The sequence below is a fragment of the Lepisosteus oculatus genome, chromosome 3, assembly GCF_040954835.1.
Source record: "Lepisosteus oculatus isolate fLepOcu1 chromosome 3, fLepOcu1.hap2, whole genome shotgun sequence".
NCBI classification, from domain to species: domain Eukaryota; kingdom Metazoa; phylum Chordata; class Actinopteri; order Semionotiformes; family Lepisosteidae; genus Lepisosteus; species Lepisosteus oculatus.
Window position 1 is genome coordinate 1,439,468 of NC_090698.1, and position 23,986 is coordinate 1,463,453.

Consider the following 23,986-nt stretch of genomic DNA (forward strand, 5'->3'; position numbering starts at 1 on the left):
TTAGTCTGAGGAAGAGCAGAGACCGCATGCTGGGAGGCATGCTGGGAGATTTCAGGAACCGTTGAGCTGGCACTCTCTTTCAGGGATGGATTGTGGGAATCGTACACACCTCCCAAGACTGAAACACAGACACCTGCTTAAAAACCGACAAGGGAATGTAGCAAGGCTCACCAGTAAAACACAGCAGCTCTTAAGATTTCTGAAAAAGTGCAAAATTTAAGTTTACACAGTTTGTCAAAGTAAACAGTGTCTGCCGTTTTGGTTTGATATTTCACACTCTTTCTGTAATTTTTATAAAGGGTATTAGATACAGTTTTGGTAACCCCCCCCCTCCAAAGAGAACAGGACACACTCCAAAAATAGGGTTTTCCTTCTGTATTTTTCTTTTAATAAGAAAACAAACATAACGACAACAACAACCAAATAAAACAAACTTAACAATGCAGATATATTAACACACTCCAGCCTCCTTGTTTAAAAAGCAACATATTTTAAATAAACAGCTCTGTATTGCTTTTTAAAAAAATAAAACAATAATGACCTGAAATGGTATTTTGTGGTTATTTTTCTTTTGTCTTTGGTCCAGATTCATTATTTTGTTAATAATAAGAAAAGCGGTCAGGAGTTCGGCTTCATAAATTGACCCACGAAAACTCACTGTCAAAGAGAAAATATCTTACTTGGTTCTTGTGCCTGAGCACAACATTCATGTCGTAAATCTGAGAACAGAGTCACCCCCCTGCCTGGCCATTCTCTTACAGCCTTCACGCTGCTCATTAAGAGTGCAAAACAGTTGAAACAGTAGTGCAAGACAGTGTGATTTTTACTGTGCACGTTTGCATTATGCTACACCACTAAACAGCAGAATCTTAAACCAATGTAGTTCCTTGTGTAACAGCTAAGCTTAGTCCAGCTATTGAAAGAGCCATAATGTTATTCATTATGCAGTAAAATGGTGTTTCTATTATCAATACACATTCAAGGCAAATAAAGTTGCATAGATTTTCTTGCACTGTGAAATTCTAACCAACGACTTTGAACTGTTCTGCAGCCCCTCTCATGTTTTCCAGTGCTCTGCTCTTCCGAATGTCTCTGGGCCTTGCCAGGTTGTTCAGTTTTTTCATTTTGTGTCCTTGTTGTCAGAAATGGGCGCCGAGCACGAGGCGCTGACTGCCTTCATCGAAAGCATGATCTCTGACAGATTCTCCCCCGTCTTGTCCACACTGCCGATGGAGCAGCAAGTCTTTGTTTTCCAGATGCTGAAAACGCTACAAGCTGCCTGGGAACCGAGTTCATCCATTGCATTGTAACACCCATGCAAACCTCCCCCTGTAACGCAGTAACAACCACTCTAAACAGTAACCTGAACCCTTTCCACCTCACTTCCTCGCCTCCAACGGGTTTATTTCTTCCTTATTTATAGGTATTTTTTTAAGAACATGGTTCTATATAAGATATATTAAAAATTATTTTTTTGTTTTATAAATAAATGCACCTTTTGCTTTCCACAGAAAATATTTACAGTTTTGTACACTCCCTAAAAAGCCTGAGATCAAGATATTGTTTCGCTACTCCTTACTTGCACCTCACTTTCTGCCCCTCCCCTCCTCCCACGGCCCCGGTCCGGTCTGGGGCAGGACAGGAAGGGCTCCCGCCGGGCTTCGCCTCCCGCTGTCAGAGGCTCGGCGGCTCGTCGTGCGTCCTTGGCGGTCCTTGAGCAACATCCCTGAGAGTCCAGACAGGAGCAGAACCAATCCCAGGTCGGGCTTGAGGGTGGGGGACGGGGGCAGAAAGGCCGCCCCGACACCCCGACTCCCAGCGACGACCAGCTCGTTGACCTCCCCAGCTCCCCACACCTCTCCCCTCACCCCCTCTTGCACAGGAGCCCCCTGTGCCAGCGGGCCTGGGGGTTAGGAGGCGTTGAGCACCGACCTGCTGTAGAGGGTCTGGTAGTAGGACCCGCTGTCCATGGCGGCGGCGGCGCTGTCGTAGCCGAGCTTGCTGGGCCCGGGCGAGGAGGCGGCGTAGCTGTTGTAAGCCATCACCTGGTCCTGGTAGGACTTGAGGTCCATCTTCTGCTCGGAGGACATCAGGTTGGTGATGGAGAAAGGGTGGTTGAAGTTGTAGTGAGGATCCATGGACTTCAGCGGGTCGTTCTGGAGGTCCAGGTGCTGGAGTGAGCTGGAGAGCAGGTGGCCCCCCCCCAGGGGCTGGGAGAGGGGGTGGGAGCTGGAGGGGGAGGACGACATGGCCGGGGAGCCCTGCAGGGGTGGCGGAGGGCACTCCAACTGGATCAGGCTCCTCTGCTGCTGCTGCTGCTGCTCCTCGGGGGACGAGCCGGCGTGGGAGCTGTCCGAGTGGGCCGAGTCAGCCCCCTCCGAGCCCGGGTCGGGGCTGGGCTGCTCCTGCACCCCATCCGACTGCGCCCCCTTGCCGGCGTCCTGCGACTTGGGGCCGCCCTTCTTGCCGGCCTTGTCCTCGATCTTGAAGCGCTTCTGCCGGCGCAGGTAGCAGCCGTTCTCGAACATGTTGCCCGAGTTGGGGTGCAGGGTCCAGTAGGAGCCCTTGCCGGGCTTGTCCGGGGAGCGGGCCACCTTGACGAAGCAGTCGTTGAAGGACAGGGAGTGGCGGATGGAGTTCTGCCAGCGCTGCTGGTTCTCCCGGTAGTAGGGGAAGAGGTCCATGATCCACTGGTAGATCTCGTTCAGGGTCAGCATCTTGCTGCCGGACTGCTGGATGGCCATGGTGATGAGCGAGATGTAGGAGTAGGGCGGCTTGGCGTGGGTGAGCGAGCGCCGGTAGGGCTTGGCCACCTCCTTGCCGCGGCCCAGCGTGGGGGAGGGGTAGCTCAGCTGCCCCATGGGCTGGCTCATGCTCTGGTAGGGCGAGAGGGAGTTGAGGGGGCCGGGCGGGGAGCCCAGCTGGGTCAGCGAGCCGTGGTTGAGCGAGGGGGCGACCGGGGACAGGCTCATGGGGTTGGAGGCGCCGGGCATGCCGGCCGTCAGGGGACCCCCGTTCAGCCCGCCGCTGGGGTACCCCATGTTCATGGCCGCTGGGGAGCCCACGGGGTTGAGGTTGATGTAGCTGTTGAGGCTGTTCATGGGGCCCAGGCCGGAGCTCATGGAGCTGGCCGAGGAGTACATCTGTAAGAGAGAGAGAGCAGCACCGACTGAGACACCTGGGGCCAGCAGAGAACCCCCCAGCCATGAGATCCCCCCCCCCCCCTGCTCCTGCAAGCCCACAGCCCCTGTACCGGCAGGAGCAGGCGTTTAGCAAGTGAGCAGCCTACTCGCAACACGCCGAAAGGGAAGAAACGTCATTAGCATTGCCGTTATCTTTCTTGGAACAGAATGAGCATTTCGGACCTAAAACATAGCTGTGACTACAGAGGCCGGAGAAGCGCCCCTCTGACTGCGATTCGCCACACGTTGGCCACACGCACAGGCCGCTGCCGGGAAGCTGTTCTTTTGCTCCAGGTACAAAAATATTACATTACCCCAGAGCACAATACTTGCTTCTAAAGTCGGGCACAAATTCTGGAAAATCTTACATGTAAAACAAAATTAATCGCATCCCTTGTGCTTTATGTGTTAAGCACAAAATAGTCATTTGAGAATAAACTTGCCGGCGTAAGCAAAGTCCAGAAACCCGGTGACATCCGGCATCGCCACCCCTTAATAAACTCGTCCCGCAAATCGTCAAGACCATCGTGTAAAGACTCTAAAACCGATGTGTTAAAAGTAATCTGCCGAGCTCCAGTCCCAGGCCGATTATTTTACACCTCAGTCTGATGTTTCGATTATGCTCACAAATAATCATTTTAATGATGAAGATGACATTATAGAAATAATATTAACATTAATGTGATATCTTTATTATTTTTATTTTTTTATTAGTGTGATATCTAAGAAAAAAACACTCTTTAATAAAGGCTAAAAACATCACTATGCGAAAACACGCAAAGGCCTGTATATTATTCACAACTTCCGAGACTAAAACAAATCGTATTGCAATGTTTTTCTTAGATCATGCGAATTAAAACCAAACCTTTATTCCCATTTCTATTAGCCGTTTCTTCAGACTTTTTAACGTAAATGACGTTTACTCTCGTGTCTTTTGTGCTGTCTTCTCCATACTTTAAAAAAAAAAGATTTTTTGTGCTAAACTGCGTATTCTTAAATTGTAACTTCCGCTGGTTTCGATGAGTGCTAAATCCGTCGTCTTATTTCGTTTTCGCCAAAATTCAGGTATATAGCATTCAGTACATTTCTGGTTAACAACCAATAATTTTTTTCGAAGCAAAGTTTATAAATCGGAATCGGTTATTTGGAATTTTAGAGAAAACCCCCGAAGAATTTGTTCGTGTCGAGTTTTAAGTAGAAAGACTTCACAAGCCTGTCCGTAAAAATTGGATTCGAGTAATTACGGACTGTAGATGTGTGAATATTTTTACTGACACATTTTAACCCACAGCTTACAAAGAAAGAGATCATCAATCCTTTCCTTTTGCAGATGCCGGGAGGTCAGATATTCGGTATGAAACCATGTGTTGGGCGTTAAACTTATTTCACAAGACCTTTGAAATTACAGTGTGATGTGTTTTTAATGTGAAAAAACACGAGAATGTGTTTGTGGCATTAGATGCTTATTTAACATGTTATTTTAACATATTTGTGTTTTTAAAAATACCTAAATATATTTAGTTAATTCACACAGACGATGCTTTTTCAGGAAAAGCTGTTCCAATTCAGAACATTCCGCAATAGGGTTTCTTTCTCTTACAGCACGGGATAATACTCGCGCAATTTATATCACAATTAATAATCGGACAGAATACCTTTACAATCCAGTGCTTAACCATTTCATTGGTGCTTACTGGACATTATTATTAGTTTAATATTATTTAATAATACAAAAATACCGCTTTGTGCTGCATTAATTATCCTGTGTGCTGGGTCGATGAACACGACGGTATTTTCCTTCTATGACACAAATTTCAGACAAATGTATTTAACAGTTTCCTTGTCCAACAGCTGTTTACTATTTTACATAGTTTACATTTACTATTTCAATTTGTAACAACAAAAACACGCAATCGAAACTATCATGCCACGCGTTATTTCAATTTAACTATTCGTAACTTTTTTTTTCCTTCTGTTGGCCGCTTCGTGTACTACGACAGATCTCAGGTTAAAAAGATTTTCAATTTTCAATAGTCCCGAATTTCTAAAAAGAAAAGTTTCAGTACAGTATAAGAGATAAGATTTATCTCTTATAATGAAGTACGAACTGCAAATTAAAACAGATCTATTATATCTAGAATAAATTATTATTGTTTTTTTTCAGAAGCAATTGGGATCGATAATAAAATTAAATTAAAACACACTCCCCTTAACTTAAAGAGATTACCAACTCAATTTCCTGACAAAAAAAAAGAAAGATTTGTAAATTAATATTTGAAGAGAACATCAATACACAACGCATTTCCAGCTCGTCCAAACTCTGGGTTTCCAAATGGAGAAATCTGCGCAGAACATCGTCCAAACGGCACTAGTTTTATAGAAGTTTATTCGATTTCACGTAAATTGGATGGATCTCGTGTGTCTGTATGTCACTCACCTCGTTGGCTTCGCTGTAGAAAGAATTCCATTCTGGAATGTCGTGGGACTCCATCTTCACCGAGCTCAACATCCCCGACACAAGCCTCCCTCTGGCGCGACAAGTCGCGATCGGCCGGCCGGTCTCGACCCCTGCAGTCTTGGCGTGTCGCTGAGCGCTGGTCGGACTTTCAACAGTGGCTTCAACGTCGAAATCTTGGCATCAAGACAGATCCCGACGCGCGAAAAATGGGTATTTATTAACAAAGCGAACTAAACGAATTAAACGTTTCTAACAGAAATTGAATTGATTGGTAAAATATATATAATTGACAAGATTTTAGATTCATCCAGTTCACCTCCAAATGTCTCCTCAAACTTTGGTCCGATTTTTTTTTTCCCCGCCTGGTTTTATTTATCCATGTTTCAGAAAATCGAAAAGATATTTCGGTATTTCCCTGGAAAAGCAGTTCTGTTAAAATCGCTGTATAATTCCGTGAACCTCGCCGTGCGTCACCGCGGGGATGACTGTCTCTCTTTGCTATGGTCAAGTTGTTGCTCGGTCCTTAAAACGCAGGTAAGGACCCGCCCCGCGGGGCAATTTGAATAGAGTCAGGAAGAGCCCGTTAAAATGGTCTCCTTTGCCCCCTGCTGATCAGCTTATTAGCTTCGCCCACACTGCCTGCTCCATTTCAATTGCAATCGATTCCACAAGCCCGCGTCGCGTCCGAACAGGTGCCAAACACGCCGATTTCAGGTTTTATTCGAAGGAATTCGTGTCATTAAAGACTCCCGAGGTCTATAACCTATCAGTTAATGCCCAAAACACTGTCCGCACGGCGGGGACTCCGGTACGAGTCCGCAATTAAACCTGGTGCTTGAAGCGAGGGGTCACCCCATTCCCGGCTGGGGGCTACCTGGCTTTTGGGTCCCGCTGGCCCGGAGCCCCAGTGCTCAGTACATGGGCGTGCTACCGTTGTAATAACAAGAGTAGAGAGATAGGTGGACATCCTGCCGTCTTTGAAAACACAGCCTTGTGCCAGGCTGGCCGGGCATACATGTAAGCAGGGCTCTGGGGAACAGGTTGCCCCTGTCCCCTCACAACACTCACAGAAAGGGGGAGTTGGTTTAGTTCAATGGCCTTCGACGCAAAACAGTTTGGACTTTGAAAAGAGCGCGACTCGAAGTACAAGATCTCCCCTTTTCATCCGTTGGAGGACGACGAGCCGCCGTGGGACCGTCGGGACTTGGGGTGCGAGGGGCGAGGGGAGAGTTTTGTTACTTGCCCCGGCTATCACCTCGCCTGGCGAGGCGCCGCCAATTAAAAAGACGCTGATTAATCTGGCCACCCTCACACAATGAGTTACACATTCCTGCAGTTCACACGGGCCTGTAGTCCAGCCTGTTTTCAGCTCCTCGTTAGAACACCGAGACGGAGAACGATTCAGAAAAGTCACACCGTCCTTCACACTCTCCATGGAAACGGAGAAGGTAAAAACTGCTAATATAGGAAGACAGAAACCATTTATCGCGAACAATTCAGTGTCTCTGTTTTATGCAGAAGCCGGACAGTGTTGTGGCCGGTGAGAGGAAATAAAAGTCTCTCCTGTCGCCACGGTCACTCCGCCGTTCGCCCACACAGGCAGGAAGGCGTGACAGAGAAATGACTTTTGATTTAGAAAGACAGAGCAAGAACCTTTGACAAAAATAAACATCTCCTGCAAACATCACAGCAAATCCCATAGTACAGGAAAAGGAAATAAAGCGAAGACGTGTGTTTGTGTAGTGTAGTGTGTGTAGTGTACTGAAGACGTGTGTTTGTGTCTGTTTAACTCTGTTCATGCGCTTCTCCTGATCTTAAAACCTCTATTGCGTTTAATGAAACGGCGCAAGAGTTATATTTGAAAGCTTTTTATTGGTAGTTCTGAAAAAAAAAACTTTTAAAATCCAGCACTTTGATCTATAACCATACCCCTGTAACTCCGGTTAACATTCTTAATAAAAATATTGAATAGCCGACCTCGAAAATACAGTCGCAGGCCAAATAGGTGCTCTTTGGTCTCTTGACAGAAGATGTCGTACTGCCCACAGCCGTGTCGACAGATTCATCGATTGCAGGCGTGTCGTGTAGGTTTAAAAAGCCTTCAGCCCATACAGTCAGGGTGCACGTGCTTCTGGCCGGGTCCGAGTCCTGTCCTCGGTGTATTGTTTCTGACGAGGGAAATGGGGTCCTTCCAGTTACAAGAATAGCAGCTCTCGACTTATAAACAAGAACATCGAGGTGAATTCGATTCTTTTCTGTCTTGGCGCTATCCGTATCGGATCCGTATGCGACAGCGCTGGGATTGATAGAACTACGGTCGGTGCTGAATTCGGGTTTCATTCCCCGAGTTAATGATCGCTTTATGTCGTCGAAGTAAAAGGGCATGTCTTTCTCTTCCTTTTTTTTTTTTGAAGGGAGCTTTTAAGCTTTCCGTTCGGCGTTAACTTCAAACAAGCTGCTTGCACGGACGTGTAACATCTTGTGTTGCCCTCTCCCCCTCTCCGAATACACATCTGCCCCCGAACCCGCGACGGTAGAGGCATCTGAATCTCAATGCAGCGCCTGATGGCTCATGAATGCGGAGGGGCCGGCGGCGCGCAGGTGGCCGATGGGATTAGCGCGAGCGAGTCGCCCAGGAAGGTCAGCTGGAGCCCCCCGCCGAGCGCGCGAGGGGCCGCGCTGTCCGGCTCGTGCCCCGGGTCCCGCCCCCGAGCAGCTCACGCGTCGCGTCGTTAACACGGGCCATTACTTTTAATTATCGTCATCAGGCGCTCGTGGGAATGAGCGCCTCGGCTTCACGGATTCTGTCTTGTTGATGTGCACTGTGCTGTTGTGAACATGTTTAAAAACCTGTTAATAAGGCCTCTGTACATAAACTTTGTTTCTTTAAAGGAAACGTACAAGACCAATCGACTGCCTATATTGCCTATATTGCATGGCAAAGAAGCACGTTTTATGCTTATTCACATTAAACACGATATTATTTCACAGAGTTATGAAATATTGGCCTTCGACACCATGACCTACATAGACAAGTGAAAAAAAACAACTTTATTTTATATAGCGCCTTTAAAGGTGGCTTCTCAAAGTGCTTTACAGGATGACAATAACAATAAATAAGAAGAATATAACAATAAATAAGGAGAATACACAAGATAAAACACAATTACAATATATAGAGGAGACCGTGGATGGTGGTACTAAGAAGAGCAGAGGGGTGAAGAAAAAAATTAAAAAGGGTGAAAAAAAAGACCAGTCTTCTCTATTCTAAAAACGCACACTCTGCTGCCCTGGAAAATTGACTCATCAGATATTCTGAAGGAATGTAAAATGTGCATCTAAATCCCTATAAAATACGTTCACTGTCATTGTAATTTTTTCCTTTGGAGTTTACATTAAGGTTAACCACCACGTGCATAAGAGGTATGACAGTACTTTTTCAAATGAACTTTCGGGAGGATATAAAACTATCGCTCCATGCAATACGCAAAATTCGCATTTTAAAAGAACAGATTAATCTATTAAAACGCGCGTCTTTGCACACTGTACCATGCGGTAGGTTTTTCGCTTTCTCTCCGCGCCAGCGGGGATGCGGATGTTGTTCTCGTTTGTAAAGCTGCAGTCTGAACCCTGGGAGCTGTGCGTGTTGTCTGAGCGCCCAGCTCCCTCCCTGCAGCGCTGGGAATCGGCCCAAAGACCTCATTTCCCTTGCCTGTCACCCCGCGCACTGGTTGGGGTTAGAGTCCCCATTTGATTCACGGATACGATGTACATTGCTAAATAACAGAGCGCGGCTTAGCTGCGCCAGTTCAGGCCCGAGTGATTCTTATCCTCGCCGGAGGTGAGTGAACACGAGATGACCTACTCTGAAAATTCCCAAGTGGAAAAGCCGGAATTCCTCGGGTCTCATCCAGGCAGTTGTACACGGGGAAACTCTTTATTATTACTTAGAAGATAAACGGTTTTAACAGGCCCTTCACAAGAATTGCTTAAAGTATTTTTCTGCATTAGGCTGGAACTGTCCTGTAGCGGGCGGGGTGTCGCAGTGATTGGCGGGGAAAGACCGACCGAGTTCCATTTAGATGCCAAAACCACTTCCTTGCTAATCTCGTCCCCTGCAGTCGCCACCCCCAGCGCTCGCTGGCCCATCCTCCCGCAGACGGACCGGTTATCATACCAATGCGCCAGAGATTAGTCATTAACACCTCAATAATTAGATAACAAAGGCCTGGATGATTTAGCGCTAATAGGGAGGAAGCCAGCGATTGGAAGCAGGAGGGTGATTGCTTCGCCCAGGAAGGCCCGCGGTGCGGTGTGGCCGTAGCCCGGGTCGCGCTCCGCAGACAGACCCCGTCTCCACACCTCCTGCGAGCTCGCTCGCCATCTTCTCACGCACATTTACACGTGTGACGACGCCCTCAACACCTTCGGTTTTAAAGTACGTTTCACCTTAAAGAAGAACCGAGAATTTCACGTTTTCGGGCAACACGTTGGGTGTTTTCTTTTTGTTTCAAATAAACTGTATGCTCTCCACACATACGTATTTTAGAAACCCTGCTCTGGACAGCTAACCTGGGTCGTGCTAAAATCCAAGCTCCCAGCTCAGCCCCATCATTTTAAGATGCTAGAACTCCAAAGTAGTAAACACTGTTCTTAACTGCATCATCGTGTTTGATCTCGGAAAACACGGGCAATTTACACTGCCCGTGTACATTCAATCCAGGTGTCCGAGTAGGTAGTCTGCACGGGAATAGTCAAAGATTCCTTCAAAGGGAAAGAAACACGTTTGTACGAGGCTCCACGGCCGAAACATTGCGTTTCTTTGCTTTATCTTTCAGCGTGGAATAAACCTTTACCTGTTCCTTATAAATTCAAGTGCTGTTTGAACCCTGTCTTAGCACAGCGCCGCGGAGAGCCTAGAAGACTCTGAACGAAGTGCACGGGCGCCCCCTCCTGACCAGCTTGCCACACCGCATCTCTTTCGAAACCCCCCGCCAAAAAACACTCGATGACCACCGACTACAAAAGCCCACTAAAGCGTCGGTTCTTTTTAAAAAAACGTGTTTTTTTTGTATGTTAACACAACTGTGCTTGCATTCCACGTGGGCAGACTGCCAAGTCTGCAGTTAAAGAACTGGATCAACAGTTATCCCACAAGGAGCACCAGGCGGTTTTCAACAAGCAGTGTTCGAAACCCAAAACACAGGTAACCCACGGAAACCTGGTAGATAACCTAAAGATATCGTTACACCAAACCCCAGATTTTATGCTACGTTTCAGACGTCTGTACTGTCAAAGCAAAGTCTTCTTGCATGGCAGCTACCTTGTGTGATTAAACCCAATTCCAAGGATACGTACTGCTCTGTACTCCACTGTGAGGGCAGGAGCAGACAGGGAAGGTTCCTGCCAAACTAAAAACAAGCACCCTGCGCATATAGAGATAAAACACGAAGCCTGAAAGGCAGCCGGCACAACCACATTGGTGGCTGGTCACTGGGCCCCGACGCAAGACATCTAGACATTAATGTGGTTTGCAAACCACAGAAGCCATTCTGCCCCTCTAGCTTGTTGGGCTGCTGTTGGATCCCAGGATCTCATCCTGCTGCTTTCCGAGAGTAGCCAGCGCTGGACAACATGGCTGGGTGGCTTGAGCCTCTTCCAGCCCCACTGCCCCCGGTCAGGAAGTGCCCCCCGGTGTGTTTCACTGTGTGCAGCTGCAGGAGTCGAGCGACCGATGTCTCGCTCTTCCTGTACACCAGGGGTGGTGTGATGGCAGTGGCCCAGAGGCACATGATCATGTGGCTGGAAGAGCGAGGCCCTTAACCCCAGCTGCTCCAGGGGTGCTGTACAATGACTGACCCTGCGCTCTGACCCCCAGCTTCTCTCCCTGTCTGTGTGTCTCATGGAGAGCAAGCTGGGGTATGCGAAAAGACAGATTCCTAATGCAAGAAATTATATAGGGCTAATAAAGTGATGTAACTTTAAGAGCTTAAGACGCACACAGATGACGGGCGACTCCCTTAGCTTGTTTTCTGCTTTTCGATCTTCGGATGTGGCTGTGTGCTGCCATCTCTCACCCTTCCTGTGTCCAAGAAGTGGTGCACACTTGCTCCAGCCACGCCCACGGAGCAGGGCTGTGTCTCAGGGCATGCTGGGAGCACCAAAGAGCCATGTGCCTGTATCAGGCATGCTGAGAGATCCATAGTGACATGTGCCTGTGTGGGGGCATGCTGGGAGATCCACAGGGCCCAGCAGTCGGACTTCAGCCACTGGAGCAGTGGGCGTGTCCCCCTCTCCACCCAGGCAGCAGCGACAGAGAGGCCAGTCCCTGGCTGGCGTGGTGCAGGCGAGACCCCCGCGGTCCGGCCGCCCCGACGCTGTGCTGATCCACGCGGGCGCCGGGATCCTCACACGCAGAGCCCGGAGAAACCGCACGGCAACGGGAACAAACCAGTCAACCAGAAACCTCTCATCTCCACATTTTTTTATTAAAACGTTTTTTTTTAAAAATTAGCCTTTTTATTTATACTTTAACCCTTTTTTTTACAAAAGAAGATTTTGTACTATCAAGCATCACAAGAGCAAAGGCGTGACAGCTACAAAACAGAGCAGTCTGGACCGCGGCTATCGAACTAACGCACCTGGACTGAGGACAGCAGCCAGGGTGGGAATTTCCAGCTCTTCTGTTGTGCTAATCCACAACTGGGTTCTGGGTGGAGGAGTAAAAAAGATTCTTTCATTCAGAGCTGCTTAACCCAGCACACCCTGGATATGCTTGTGAAAAAAAAACAGTAAACACCTTCTCATCCTGAAATATAGTAACAGGGCCTACAACCTAGCAACCAAACTAAGAAACTGCAGAACTGGGAAAACACTTTAATAAACGGTGCTGGACACACACTCTGAATTCACAAATCTGCTCCCATGCGTGTTCGTTGATGACGGCTTCCTTACCGTTTCGTGCTGTCATGGTCATTCTAGAAGGCACTCTATAGGACTAGGACTGGCCAGACGACTGACCAGTGCAACAGGAGGGGAGTGTCCCGACCAGCTCTGCATTCCCCCAAACCACAAGGCTTTGTTGGGAACACAGAGGGGCAGGAGACCCATGTTTATCAAATTCTGAGCCAACGAAAAGCACTTCTTTGGCTTTCCGTCATTATTGCGTCGGTAACCACAGCTTGGGGTACAGATATTTGGGGTGCAGCTTTGCATTGCACAAGCGCACGAGTGTGCAGACTCACGGTACGCAAGCACGACCCACCCAAGCTCCTGAACACCTAAATACTGTCCAGTCTTCGCGCACAGCGAGGAGAGAGAGAGAGAGGAGAACGCCCCACCCTCTGGCGCAGCGACAGGAAATCCCAGCCCTGTGTGTACATGTGGAAGTCAGACGTAACCTAGTCCACAGGCCACAGACAGCGTCCCACAGGCCAGGCCTGACGGGTGCCGTGTGCTGGGCTCTCGCTTCATGGAGAAACACAATCTACACGGCCCCATCTCGAGCCGTCTCAGCTCCCCGCCCGGCGAGTCCTGCTGGGGGACACACTGCTGGGCTCTATTAAGGCAGACGCACAGAACGGACAAGGAACAGCATCAGTTAGGCACTTCTGAGGGCAAACACGGTTTGGTGATTGTTTTGTACAAAAAAAAAACACAACAAAACTAGAACTATGCAAAGAACACTGTAGACTTCTTTTTTAAACCAACTGGGACAAGCAACGTGGTGCAAACGCACAACAAACACATTTTGTCGTTTTCATTTCATGTCATTTTTAAACCAGAGGTTAAAAGTGCGGCTGGAATGCAGTCAGAAATGGATCGGACCCTCTGTGTCACACTCCAGTGAGAGCTGTTCTTCCGAAAACACCAAGAACGTCAACCAGAAATGTCCTCAGCCTCCACTCCAGCGTCAAGGAAGAGCGCTTTACACTGGAACACAGCCCAGTGAAAACACCTCAGCTCTTTAAGCTAGTCAGAGCTTTTGAGTAGAAGGCATTTTATTGGTATCTAAACCCACAGACGACAGGGCATTTCGTCATGTAGCAATTGAAAAGCTGTAGGAGACACTAAGTTGAAAGCACAGCGCTTTGAGCTGTGCCAAATGGTAAGACATCCATTAAAAAAAGATACAAAAGGCCCAACTCACTGTGTACAGACAGGCTCAAACTGAATCATTTCCTTTAATCACTTGTTTTCGCTGTTCATGCGCGTCGTGGACTAAAAAAAATGCTTCTTCAGACCACAGGAGGCTCAATGGTGTGCAGATAACCGTCAGAACGTATCGACTCAAATATTTCATAGTGTTTCGAAACCGACAAAGGCAGAATTGCACAGCTAAACACCTCCGAAAAAAACCCCAGAACCAACAGTATAGAAACAGCTCAACTGTTCTGCAAGAAGCACTCGTTTCTGCTCGTCATCCCAGGCCAGGAGATGGTATCTGTTGCGAACAGGAAAACACAACAACAAAAAAGCCACAAATTCTCTCAGTTAACTGCCTTCCTTTTTTCTGGGGCCACCATGTAACGCAGACTAGAAGACAGACAGAATGCAGGATGGAGATTACTACACAGCAAGGCAGGCAGCCTCAGCATGGAGACTCCGTGTGTTCACAGGAGCGCACACAACATGGTACTGGAACTGGCCAGTCTGGGTCCAGACAGCTTTCTGTAAAGGCCTTGAACTAGGGGTGCAAGGCCCAGCATGCAGGCCCCGCTCCGCCCCTGTGTCTATCTGTGTCTGCCCCGCTCCGCCCCTGTGTCTATCTGTGTCTGCCCCGCTCCGCCCCTGTGTCTATCTGTGTCTGCCCCGCTCCGCCCCTGTGTCTATCTGTGTCTGCCCCTGTGTCTGCCCAGCTCTGCCCCTGTGTCTATCTGTGTCTGCCCCACTCCCCCCCTGTGTCTATCTGTGTCTGCCCTGCTATTGCAGCACCTGCTCTCACGGCCAGCGAAGGGCATTCCAGCTCTGAGACACACACGGGAGCCAGCCGCTCTGCGCTGCCCGGGCAAATCCCAGCAGGCCCCGGGCACGCCGTGTTCCCGCCTCGACGCTCCACGCGCACGGGAACGACCCCTGCCCCTTCTCACCCCGACAGGCTGGACCCTCTGAGCCCCAGCTGCCTGTTCTCTTTCTCCTATCGGTCGGTGAAGCAGGACAAACAACACAAGAGCAGCTCGTTCGTCTGATGACAGCGTTAGAACGGGCAGGATCTCTCACGGGGCTGGCGAGAGGCTCTTCGCTCTGTCGCTACATGTCCATCTCAGACCCCCGTAATCCTCGTCCCTGTTCTCCACCGAGCCAAAGACGACACAGCAGAAACGCTTACAAACCCGCTTCTGACCCGCTATGGAAAACCGCTGAAGGCGCTGCTAGGCACCACCTGTGCTGTAAGACTCAACCGTGTGCGACTGCAAGCGCCCCTGCAGCGCCCGTCCGGTCGGCTGGCAGCCCACGATGCACTGGGGCTGGGCCACGCCGCGCTCCCGCCGCCCCTGCGGCACCTGTGCAGGGGTCCCGGCCCGGCCCGGCCCGCCGTCCTCGCCGCGGGCTGGAACTATCTTTGGTTTTCCGTTTGCGTAGGCATAACGATTCAGTGGTACGTAGAAAAAAGCATCGTATCAAAACTAGAGATTGCACATCTATATCCAAAGAGAGAGAGGACGCACTCCGCCGTGTTTCCCTGGTATAAAATCTGAAAGGAGGTCAGCTCTGTCCCCGCCGGCCCGGGTCAGGGGTCAGGGGTCAGGGAGGCCCCGGGCTCGGCCTCAGTCCGACTGGGGGGGCCGTAGGCTTGTAGGTTGAGAAAGAAAGCAATCGAGTTCGGGGCGCCGGAGGAGGTGGGGGAGCTTGCCCCAGGCCGCAGACACGCTGGGGTTCTCTCTGCAGAGGTGTTGGGGCATCTGGGTGCTGGACCCCTCCCCGAGCGAAGGGCCCGGACCCGCACGAGCCGGACAGTCTCGTCCACCGGGGCCCAGGCTGGACACGCAGCGCCCTTAGCAAAGTCTGAGGAGGCTCCTCCTGGGCTGGGCCGGACGCAGACCCCCGCCCCCCGGCTTCGCGCGGGACCCCCTGTGGGACAAGAGAACACGAGCACGTCAGCTTCGCGGCACCTGGGGGTCACAGGGGCCACGACCGGGACGGCCGTCGCCGTCGCGCTCACAGGCTGCACCCCGTTTTCATCCGCTGCCTTTACTCCTGCTCGAGGCGCTCGATAAAGTTCACCGTTTCGACACGAGGAAGGAGCCCCACCTCGCACCCCTTCCCCCAGCGCCACTCCCCAGTGGGGTCAACCTCCGGCAGCCTGGGAACAAACAGGACAGGTTTCCCCCGGGGCGCACGCTTCCCGACGCACCACGGGGAGAGCAGGCTGGGGCGCCCCCCCTGTCCGCCGGGGGCCGCGGCCCGAGCTCTCACCTGGGCTCGCTACGGGTCGCGCTCCTTCTTCACCTTCACGTCTCCCGCCAGGATGGTGGCGATCTCGCCCTGCATGAAGGCCCAGGGCACGTTGGAGCCCACCAGGGGGCACTTGTCGCCGCTGGGGCAGTAGACCTCCCCGCCGGGGCCCTGGCTGCGGATGAAGTCGCGCGTGCAGGGGAAGCAGAACTTGTGGCTGGGCACGGAGGGGCACTGCACGAAGTGCGTGTCCTCCAGCCGCTCGTGGCAGATGGTGCAGCAGAGCGGGGCGGCGCTGCCCCCCGGGGGCTCCCCTGCGCCCTGCTCCCCGGGCGCGGCGAGCGGGAGAGGTGCGCTGCTGCTGCCGGCCGCGGCGCCGGTGGCGGAGGAGGCGGCGGCGGAGCTGGGGGCCCCGGCGCTGCTGCTGGGGGGTCCCTGCGCCGGCGGCGCCGCCGCGTCCCCGTTGCGCGACGCCAAGCGGCGCGGCGGCTGGCCGGCGGGCGAGGACGCGGACGGGCTGCCGCTGTTCTGCCGCGAGAGGGCGGAGCCGGGGGCGTCCTTCGGCGACTGCCCCGCGCCCAGGTTGTCGGCCACGCTCATGAGCGCCGAGATGGGCGAGGGCTCGCTGTGGGCAGCCGCCCCCTCCTGGGGCGCCGGCTGGCTGGCGTGGCTGCCCCCGGGCAGGTGGGGCAGGACGGAGTAGATGCCGGCGGAGCTGACGGGCACCCAGTGCTGCCGCGGCTGCTGCCCCTCCTCCCCCAGCAGCTTGCTGCCCGGCTCCCCGCCCTCCGCCTCCCCGCCCTCGGCCTTGCGCCGCCGCAGGCTGCCCCTGGGGGGGGCGGCGCGGCCCACCCCGCACAGCGCCGTGGGCAGCAGCGCGCAGCTGGCGTCCAGGAAGGGCTGGGGCAGCAGCTCGGGCGCGGGGGCCTCCTTGAACGCCCGCACGCTGTCGCTCAGCAGCTCGGACAGCAGCCGCCAGTCGCCGGCGCCGTGCCGCCGCTCGTACTCCACGTACTTGGCGCCCGAGCTGATGACCTTGCCCGCGTCCTTCAGGCAGTCGTGGAACATCTGCTTGGCCAGCGCCAGCAGGCTGGAGAAGACGGTGCCCGAGCCGCAGGGGTACTCGGTGAAGATCTTCAGCTCCAGCTCCAGGCCCGGCCTGGCGTCGAAGGCGAAGACGCGCCCCACCAGGCCGTGGTCCTTCTTGAAGCGCACGTTGAAGGGGGCGCAGCCCGCCAGCGCCTGCAGGGCGTCCCGCACGGCCTTGGGCCGGCCGGCCCAGTCCTCGGCCCGGCCCCGCACGCTCTCCGACAGCTCGGCCAGCGCCTCCGCGTTCCTCTGCTTCTCCCTCAGCTCCTTCTCGTAGTCGGGGCCGGCGAAGGGGGCCACGCCGCCCACCAGCCCCAGGCCCAGGCCCACCGCGGCCGCCTGCCGCTTGCCCAGCTCGCCCAGCAGGGGGGCGCTGATGGTCAGCGCCGTGGCCCCCGCCCGGGAGCTCAGCCCCGGCACCGCCGCCAGCAGGCCGTGCGGCGTGCCCACCAAGCCCGGCACCAGACTCGGGGGCACTGCCCCCACCATGGCGCGGCGGGAGGTGGGGCTCTGCCGGCTGACCTCGGCCGCCCCCGCCTCCTCCGGCCGGGCCAGCCCGTTGGGCAGCCGGGCGGGCAGCCCGTACTCCGCCCGGACCCGCTCCAGCCTCTCCACGGGCTGCCGGCCGCCGTCCAGCGGCGCGTCCTTCCCGGCGGGGCCGTGCTTGCCCGCCTGGGGCCCGGGGGACCGGCCGTCCTGCATGACGTGAGTCCTCTTCAGCTGCCGGGCCGTCTCAATCAGGAACTCGATCCTGTCCGCTCCCTCGTAATTGACGCAGCCGCGGCACACGGCCTCGCTGAAGTCCCAGATCATGGCCCAGGGCATCTTGGGCAGGTCGCAGAGGTAGCACCATTGCCGCCTGGAGGAAGCCTGTGAAGCAGAGGACATTTTCTCAGGCCCTCTCGCTCGCTCTCACAGCGCCGCCGTTTCTGAAATCCCGCCTCGCTTCCCGAGTTCCTCGTCCGCGGCCCCGATCCCACAAACACGGTTCGGCCCCTCTGTCGCGGGCGAACTGGAGAATTTCGCGTCACTTGTTGTCCTTTCTTCTGTTTTGTTTTGTTTTTGTTTTTTTCCGTATCGCCCCAGTCTCTCTGCCCGAGTGGAAGTGTTTGTCCTAGAAGACGCTGGAAACTTACACAACCCCGGAGCGGTGCACTCTGGGAACTGTAGTTTCTGTCCCGCTCGGAACCGGCGCGGTCGCCTGGGACCGGCGAATATGACTCTGTTCTCTCGGTGTGTTTCAGTCTATCACCTGTCAGAAGTCCAGTACAATTGCCCAGGAATACAGCATTATGTCCTCTATGCTGCCTATATTATAAGCGGGTTCCTCCTCAGTGTCTCTCTCATAGGGAGTTCACCTCAGTACTTACTCTCCAGTAAGCTCGGTAAAAGTTAATTTTTAATTTAAAATATGTTTTTTGAGATCCCAGGCATATGACAGTGCTTAACGTGGCTTCACACGGACCGGATTTTCGGAAACAGAAACCCGTTAAGATCGGACATTACTATTAGTATTCCTGTGCGTTTACTTTTACCAGCATTTCCTATGTCTTATGGACGAAAGCTCTCATCTGCGTGCATGACCCAGGAAACCAGTGAGGTAAGGAATTCACATCACAGGCCAGCTGGGTGCAGTTTACACTGAGCGGGTACTGCCCTTCCTCTAGTCCACGGAAAGTGAGGTCGGCCAAGCTGTGTCACCTAAGCAAAGCTTCGAAAAAAACCCACAAGATATTTATTCGCGGGGTAAAAAACTACTTTTTAATGACTAAATAGTAACACAACTCTAATAATACAAATGTTGAATCGCTATTTACTGATTTATGTTAAACTTGCAAGCTTCGCTGTGATGATCGTTCTATTGTAATAATAATAGCAGCAGAGGAACAAGTAATAGGTTTATTCCATGCTGAAAAAAAGAAGAAAGAGAACACAACGTTTCGGCCGTGGAGCCTTCTTCAGGTGTGAGAGAGACAGGGCAGTAGGCAAAGGTAAAGTCTAATAGCAGACTTTACCTTTGGTAAAGTAAAGGTAAAGTATAATAGCAGCAGTAACGTTTATTCTCTCCCAAGGGTCCCAAACTCGCTGGGAAAGTGTGGACTCAATCTCCCAGAGCGCTTTGCGCCGCAGAGTCTGACATCACCACTTCCTTCTCTGCCTCCCACCCACGGCGCTGCTGCAGTGCGCAGGCGCAAGGGACATTCCATGCATGTCTGAGCTGTAGAGCAGTGTGGTTAACCGTCGGTGGGAGAGGAGCTGCCAAAAAACACACCTATTACGCAACCAGCATCTTGGCTGTAATGGGAGTTCCCCCAATACACAACTAGGAGTATCTTCTGCACGTCTTGTCAAACCCACAAAGTCACCCTGTGAGAGCTTTTTGGAGAAGGCAACTTTCTTTTCAAAGTCGTGAACTGAAAAGAGGGTTGCAGGCTTGCGTGGCGTCGTCGGAATCCACGCAGAGGCGAAATAGACCGCCTGGACAGGGCCACTGCTCGTGAAGAGCTGTTTGATTATCGGCTGGTTGATCAAGGCGCTTTCCCTGCGACACGTAGAAACGTCTACTGCTTGCTATTGCAAAACACCTACAAAATCATTATAACTGTGTTTACTAAGTAAATGGAATCATGTGAAAGAAATAATGGTCTAGGATCTTTATAAAATTCTCATGATGCACCGTTGCTTACGCGCACGATTGAGCGAAATGGGTCTTACAAGGGACCATCAATTCGACTTAAACCTTCGCTTTGCGCTGGAACCTCGGTCAATCGGTATTCGTCTCACAATTGCTTCAGCACGATCTGTGGCCATGGCAACGCGCGTTCCCATGGAAACCAGTGCGCAGAGAGGTGCTGGACCTACGTCTTTATTTTAAAGACGAATCCTTCACAAATTCTCTTGTACTTTGTAACTGCCTCGCCTGCTGTAAAGTCAACACGTATTGGGATATTCGTCTGATTTGTTTGATCCTACTGTCTTCTGCCGATAATTAGTCGTTGACTTGAAGTCGTTGATCTTTCCCCGTCTAGTTAAAACATACAGGCCCTAGAGAGCTATAGAGAGGAAAGTCTGATCTGCATAGTATGGCAGCCAGAAACTGCAATGTTAATAATTCAACACAGCAAAAACATTGTAAATTCCTTTTGAATTGTTTTGAGGTCGAAGGCGTCGGTCCAAGGTGTTACCGCCAGGGGGGGGCCGAGATCGACTCAAATCAACCAGAGCGACGATCCACCGGGATCAAACCGAAAGGAAAACCGTTCAACTTCATTTTCATTCAGCTTCTCCTTCTTTGTGCGGGAAAATAAGCCCGTCTCAACAAAAGAATATATAAAAGCTAAACGAAAAAAAAAAGTGTTCGATCTCAACCTATTGTGAAATGAATCTTAACATTTCTCTATACTGCTGTAAAAAGAGTAATTAAGCTTAACTGGATAAACCTCCTACAGTGTTTTGTGTGTTTTATTGACAATGATTTGCCGTATTTGAGTAGGTTTTATAGCGTTCGACCCCTATTGTATTGTATTGTGCAGATCGCCCCAATCTCAGGAGACGCTCAGACCAGAAAGCTCGGTCTAGACCGCGGGGCAGAGATTTCAGGAAACTCATCGGAAGGCATGTTACAATCATTTTTAAACCCGTCAGTAAAACGGGTTGAATAACGACTGTAAAAACACACGTGTCTGAGGATTACACGGGATAGCCTGGAGCAACACGCAGTTCACATTTTAGGTCTTTATATGGGATCTCCAGGATTCGGGAATCGGGAAAGGAAATCGCCAGGCAGCTCCGAAGTCTCCGCGCAAGAGAGAAGAAGGCGCAAACTTGTCCAGAGCGGAGCCACCTGCGGGCCTCGGGCCAGTCGCGCCGTGGGTGCGTGGGTGCGTGGGCGCTCCCGCGGGGCTGGAGCTCCTCCAGGGCGCAGGCGCGGGCGGTGCCCGGATGGCCAGATGGCACCAGAAGCTGTCAGTGGATTTCCTGGCAGCATGTGCGCGCGTTTGTGTGGGCATGTTTATACCTTCTCCGTCTCGGTAAGGATCGCTAATCCCTGCTTCCACAGCGCACCCCTTCCCCGCTCCGCCACACCTCCCCAGACACTCACACCCCGCTCCTATTCACAGACCCGTTTCTGGGGCGCCGCCGGCCCTCCCCCCAAAAGCAGGACAGCGCGCTCGACCTCTGACCCGTTTCCCCGCCCTGCCACCCGTCTCCTTTTATTACAAAAAAAAATCGATTCACGTTTGATTAACGGCGAATGCAATAAAATAATATTAAACAAACTGCATCTTTCCTCTCTGAAGGCCTGCCCCGCCGTCCAGCGGGGAATCAGGACGTTTCCTTTTTCCCAGCCCGGGCGACAGCCAGCCGGTCACGTGGCGCCCCCCCCCCGCTCACGCGGTCGCCATCTCTATTATGACTCTCGCCTTCTCCGAAGACACGGTCAATAAAAGCAATTAGAGGGGGGGAGGAAGAGGGCCAGATGTTGCCAAATCCACAGAATCTTGACAATACCCCCCCCCCGGCCCCCCTCCCCGGTGGAACGGGCCGGACAATGGGCCGGCCAGACAGCGCGGTGGAGAGGAGGAGGGGCAGATGGAGACCCGTCGTCGCACAATAGACGGGCGGGCTGAAAGTCCGGGTTATTGGAGCTCAGTCAGCCTTTCACTCTTTTTCTGGGATTAGAGACAGACTGCCACTGGGGTTAATGTTCCTCTTGTGAATCTCGGAGCGCAGGGGAGTGTTAGCGGCCATCTGCCCCCAGTTAAACAGGAGCAGAAGACCGTACGAAGCTGTAACCCCCGAATTCACAATCATCTCCAGCCTCTGTTCCAGGGGCACCACTGCCTGCTTGATTCTGACAGCACCTGATGTTTTACTGGAAAACCCTGAACCACTCCTACAGGTTTTGAGCACTTTTGCTGTCTACCTTTCGCTGCGATGAAGGGAAATTAGATTTTCCTAAACAGATTTTCCTTTGTCCAGTACGGGGTCACAGGCCAGCTGGAGCCTATCCCAGCAAGCAACAGGCTCACGGCAGGGTACACCCTGGATGGGACGCCCGTTCATCGCAGGGCCACACAGACACGCACACACTCACACCAGGGCCGGTGTTCCCAGAAGCCAGGTAACCCACCAGCATGACTTTGAATTGTGGGAGGAAACTGGAGCACCCAGAGGAAACCCATGTTATCATGGGGAGAACATACAAACTCCACCCAGCACCCCAAAAACCGAACACTGCAATGCTGACCACTGCTCACCAGAATGTAAAATGTAAAACAACGTGATCAAATTATCTTTCTGATGGACTATTATTTGTTTTTAGTTTAGCCCACAGAACTCAAGGAAATGAATGAAAAGATGAGCACCCACCCCAGAAACAACTGAATTTCTCAACTTATTCTTCTCACTGGTATAAACCACAGCACCTCCTGTGATGATGAGTCAGGCTAGATTTCCACATGGGTTCGTCTGCTCTGTTTTGTGCAGGGAGTTACGTCGCATTGATGATAAATCACCAGATCTAATACTGCTGCTCTCTTTTTTTCTTGTTTAAATAGTAATGGTAATAAATAGTAATAATTCCCTGCATTGACATACAACTTATATCACAGGGGATCACAGAGAGCTTCACTATAGGAGGGTTCCACTTCATCTATCACTGTGCAGGGCACACTGAGGCATACACAGGAGTCACTCTGCGGAAACAGACCAGGTGGAGGAGCGAGAAAGGGTTTCACAAACTGAATTATGGAGGGAATTCTGAGAGTCCAGACAGTACAAGTCCAGGGTGGAATCTAGCCAGGGTTAACACCCCAGCCCACTCACTCAACCCCATGGCTGACCCTGCGCTCTGACCCCCAGCTTCTCTCCCTGTCTGTGTGTCTGTGTCTCCATGGAGAGCAAGCTGGGGTCTGCGAAAAGACAAATTCCTAATGCAAGAAGTTGTATAGGGCTAATAAAGAAACATTATTATTATTATAACTGATAAACAATGCATTGGGATATTTAATAACCAAGTAGTCAGTTTACTCAGTTTGCTGTCTTATCTGAAGGTCGGTACCTTCCATAGCATTGTTCCTCTGTCACCATAAGGGGTCGCTGGTCTGGGGAAGAGCACCACTACTGGTCGTACAGCAGCAGCAAACTGCTTTCTCCCCTGAGGTCTTTCATCCCAGATACAGACCTGACCCTTCTCGCCAAACGTCAGCGATCTGATGAGATCAGGCTTCTAGGAGGTATAGCTGCGTCTATGTATGTACCGTCAGAAAATATACGCACACACACACGCACACACACACACACACACAATGCGCTACCTCATCATTCACCCCCCCTCTTTCACACCCTGCTCAGTGATCCCCGGGCCTCCCCCTGCGCAGGGTGCAGAGATGCGCAGGGGTGCCTCCTCCTCCGGCCCTCTGAGCGGCACCGTGTTGCTCACAAGGTGAATGAAACAGCACAAGAAACCTCCTTCCTGAAGGAGCCGGACTCTGTGCCGAGCTTCAGGGCAATATGGAGCTGCTCCCTGCAGGACCTCTCTCTGGCACAGCGCTGACCCCCAGCCCTGGTGCAGCGTGATTCCCTACTCTCCGCTCCTGAACCACGGCAACCAGCACACACACTCAGCCAGGCCTTTGTTCAGGCACAAAGACTGTTGCCTTGCTGAGGCACACACACTGAGAGGCCTGCATCTGCAGCACAACCTCCCTCAGAATCTGAAGCAGTGATCTACCAACCCCCTTGCCAACACACACTCACACACACACACACAGTGCCCTCCCCCACTCCTTCGAAAAGCCTCAGCTGTGAAGGTGCAAATAGACTGATTTCTGCTCTTGCTGTCCTCTCGCGACCCCGG

The 23,986-nt window shown here is 52.0% G+C and overlaps 2 protein-coding genes across 2 annotated transcripts; both read right to left on the reverse strand.

Annotated features, from left to right (window-relative positions):
* Positions 1–360: 360 nt before the first annotated feature.
* Positions 361–6,285, reverse strand: foxa3 (forkhead box A3). The gene is made up of 2 exons (XM_006627614.3): positions 5,620–6,285; positions 361–3,143 (listed from the first exon to the last, which is right to left on the reverse strand). Exons 1-2 carry the CDS (start codon positions 5,689–5,691, stop codon positions 1,911–1,913), a joined length of 1,305 nt encoding a protein of 434 aa, XP_006627677.1. The 5' UTR covers positions 5,692–6,285; the 3' UTR covers positions 361–1,910.
* A 9,337-nt stretch (positions 6,286–15,622) lies between these two features.
* Positions 15,623–18,309, reverse strand: irf2bp1 (interferon regulatory factor 2 binding protein 1). The gene is made up of 2 exons (XM_069187722.1): positions 16,057–18,309; positions 15,623–15,711 (listed from the first exon to the last, which is right to left on the reverse strand). The coding sequence occupies exon 1, from the start codon at positions 18,010–18,012 to the stop codon at positions 16,066–16,068; it is 1,947 nt and encodes a 648-aa protein (XP_069043823.1). The 5' UTR covers positions 18,013–18,309; the 3' UTR covers positions 15,623–15,711; positions 16,057–16,065.
* Positions 18,310–23,986: the final 5,677 nt, after the last annotated feature.

Excerpts from the sequence above, each read along its gene's own strand:
- foxa3 (XM_006627614.3), bottom strand. The coding sequence starts at position 5,691 with ATGTTGAGCTCGGTGAAGATGGAGTCCCACGACATTCCAGAATGGAAT. Across the intron at positions 3,144-5,619 it reads TCTACAGCGAAGCCAACGAG|ATGTACTCCTCGGCCAGCTC; the intron begins GTGAGTGACATA and ends TCTCTCTTACAG.
- irf2bp1 (XM_069187722.1), bottom strand. The coding sequence starts at position 18,012 with ATGTCCTCTGCTTCACAGGCTTCCTCCAGGCGGCAATGGTGCTACCTC.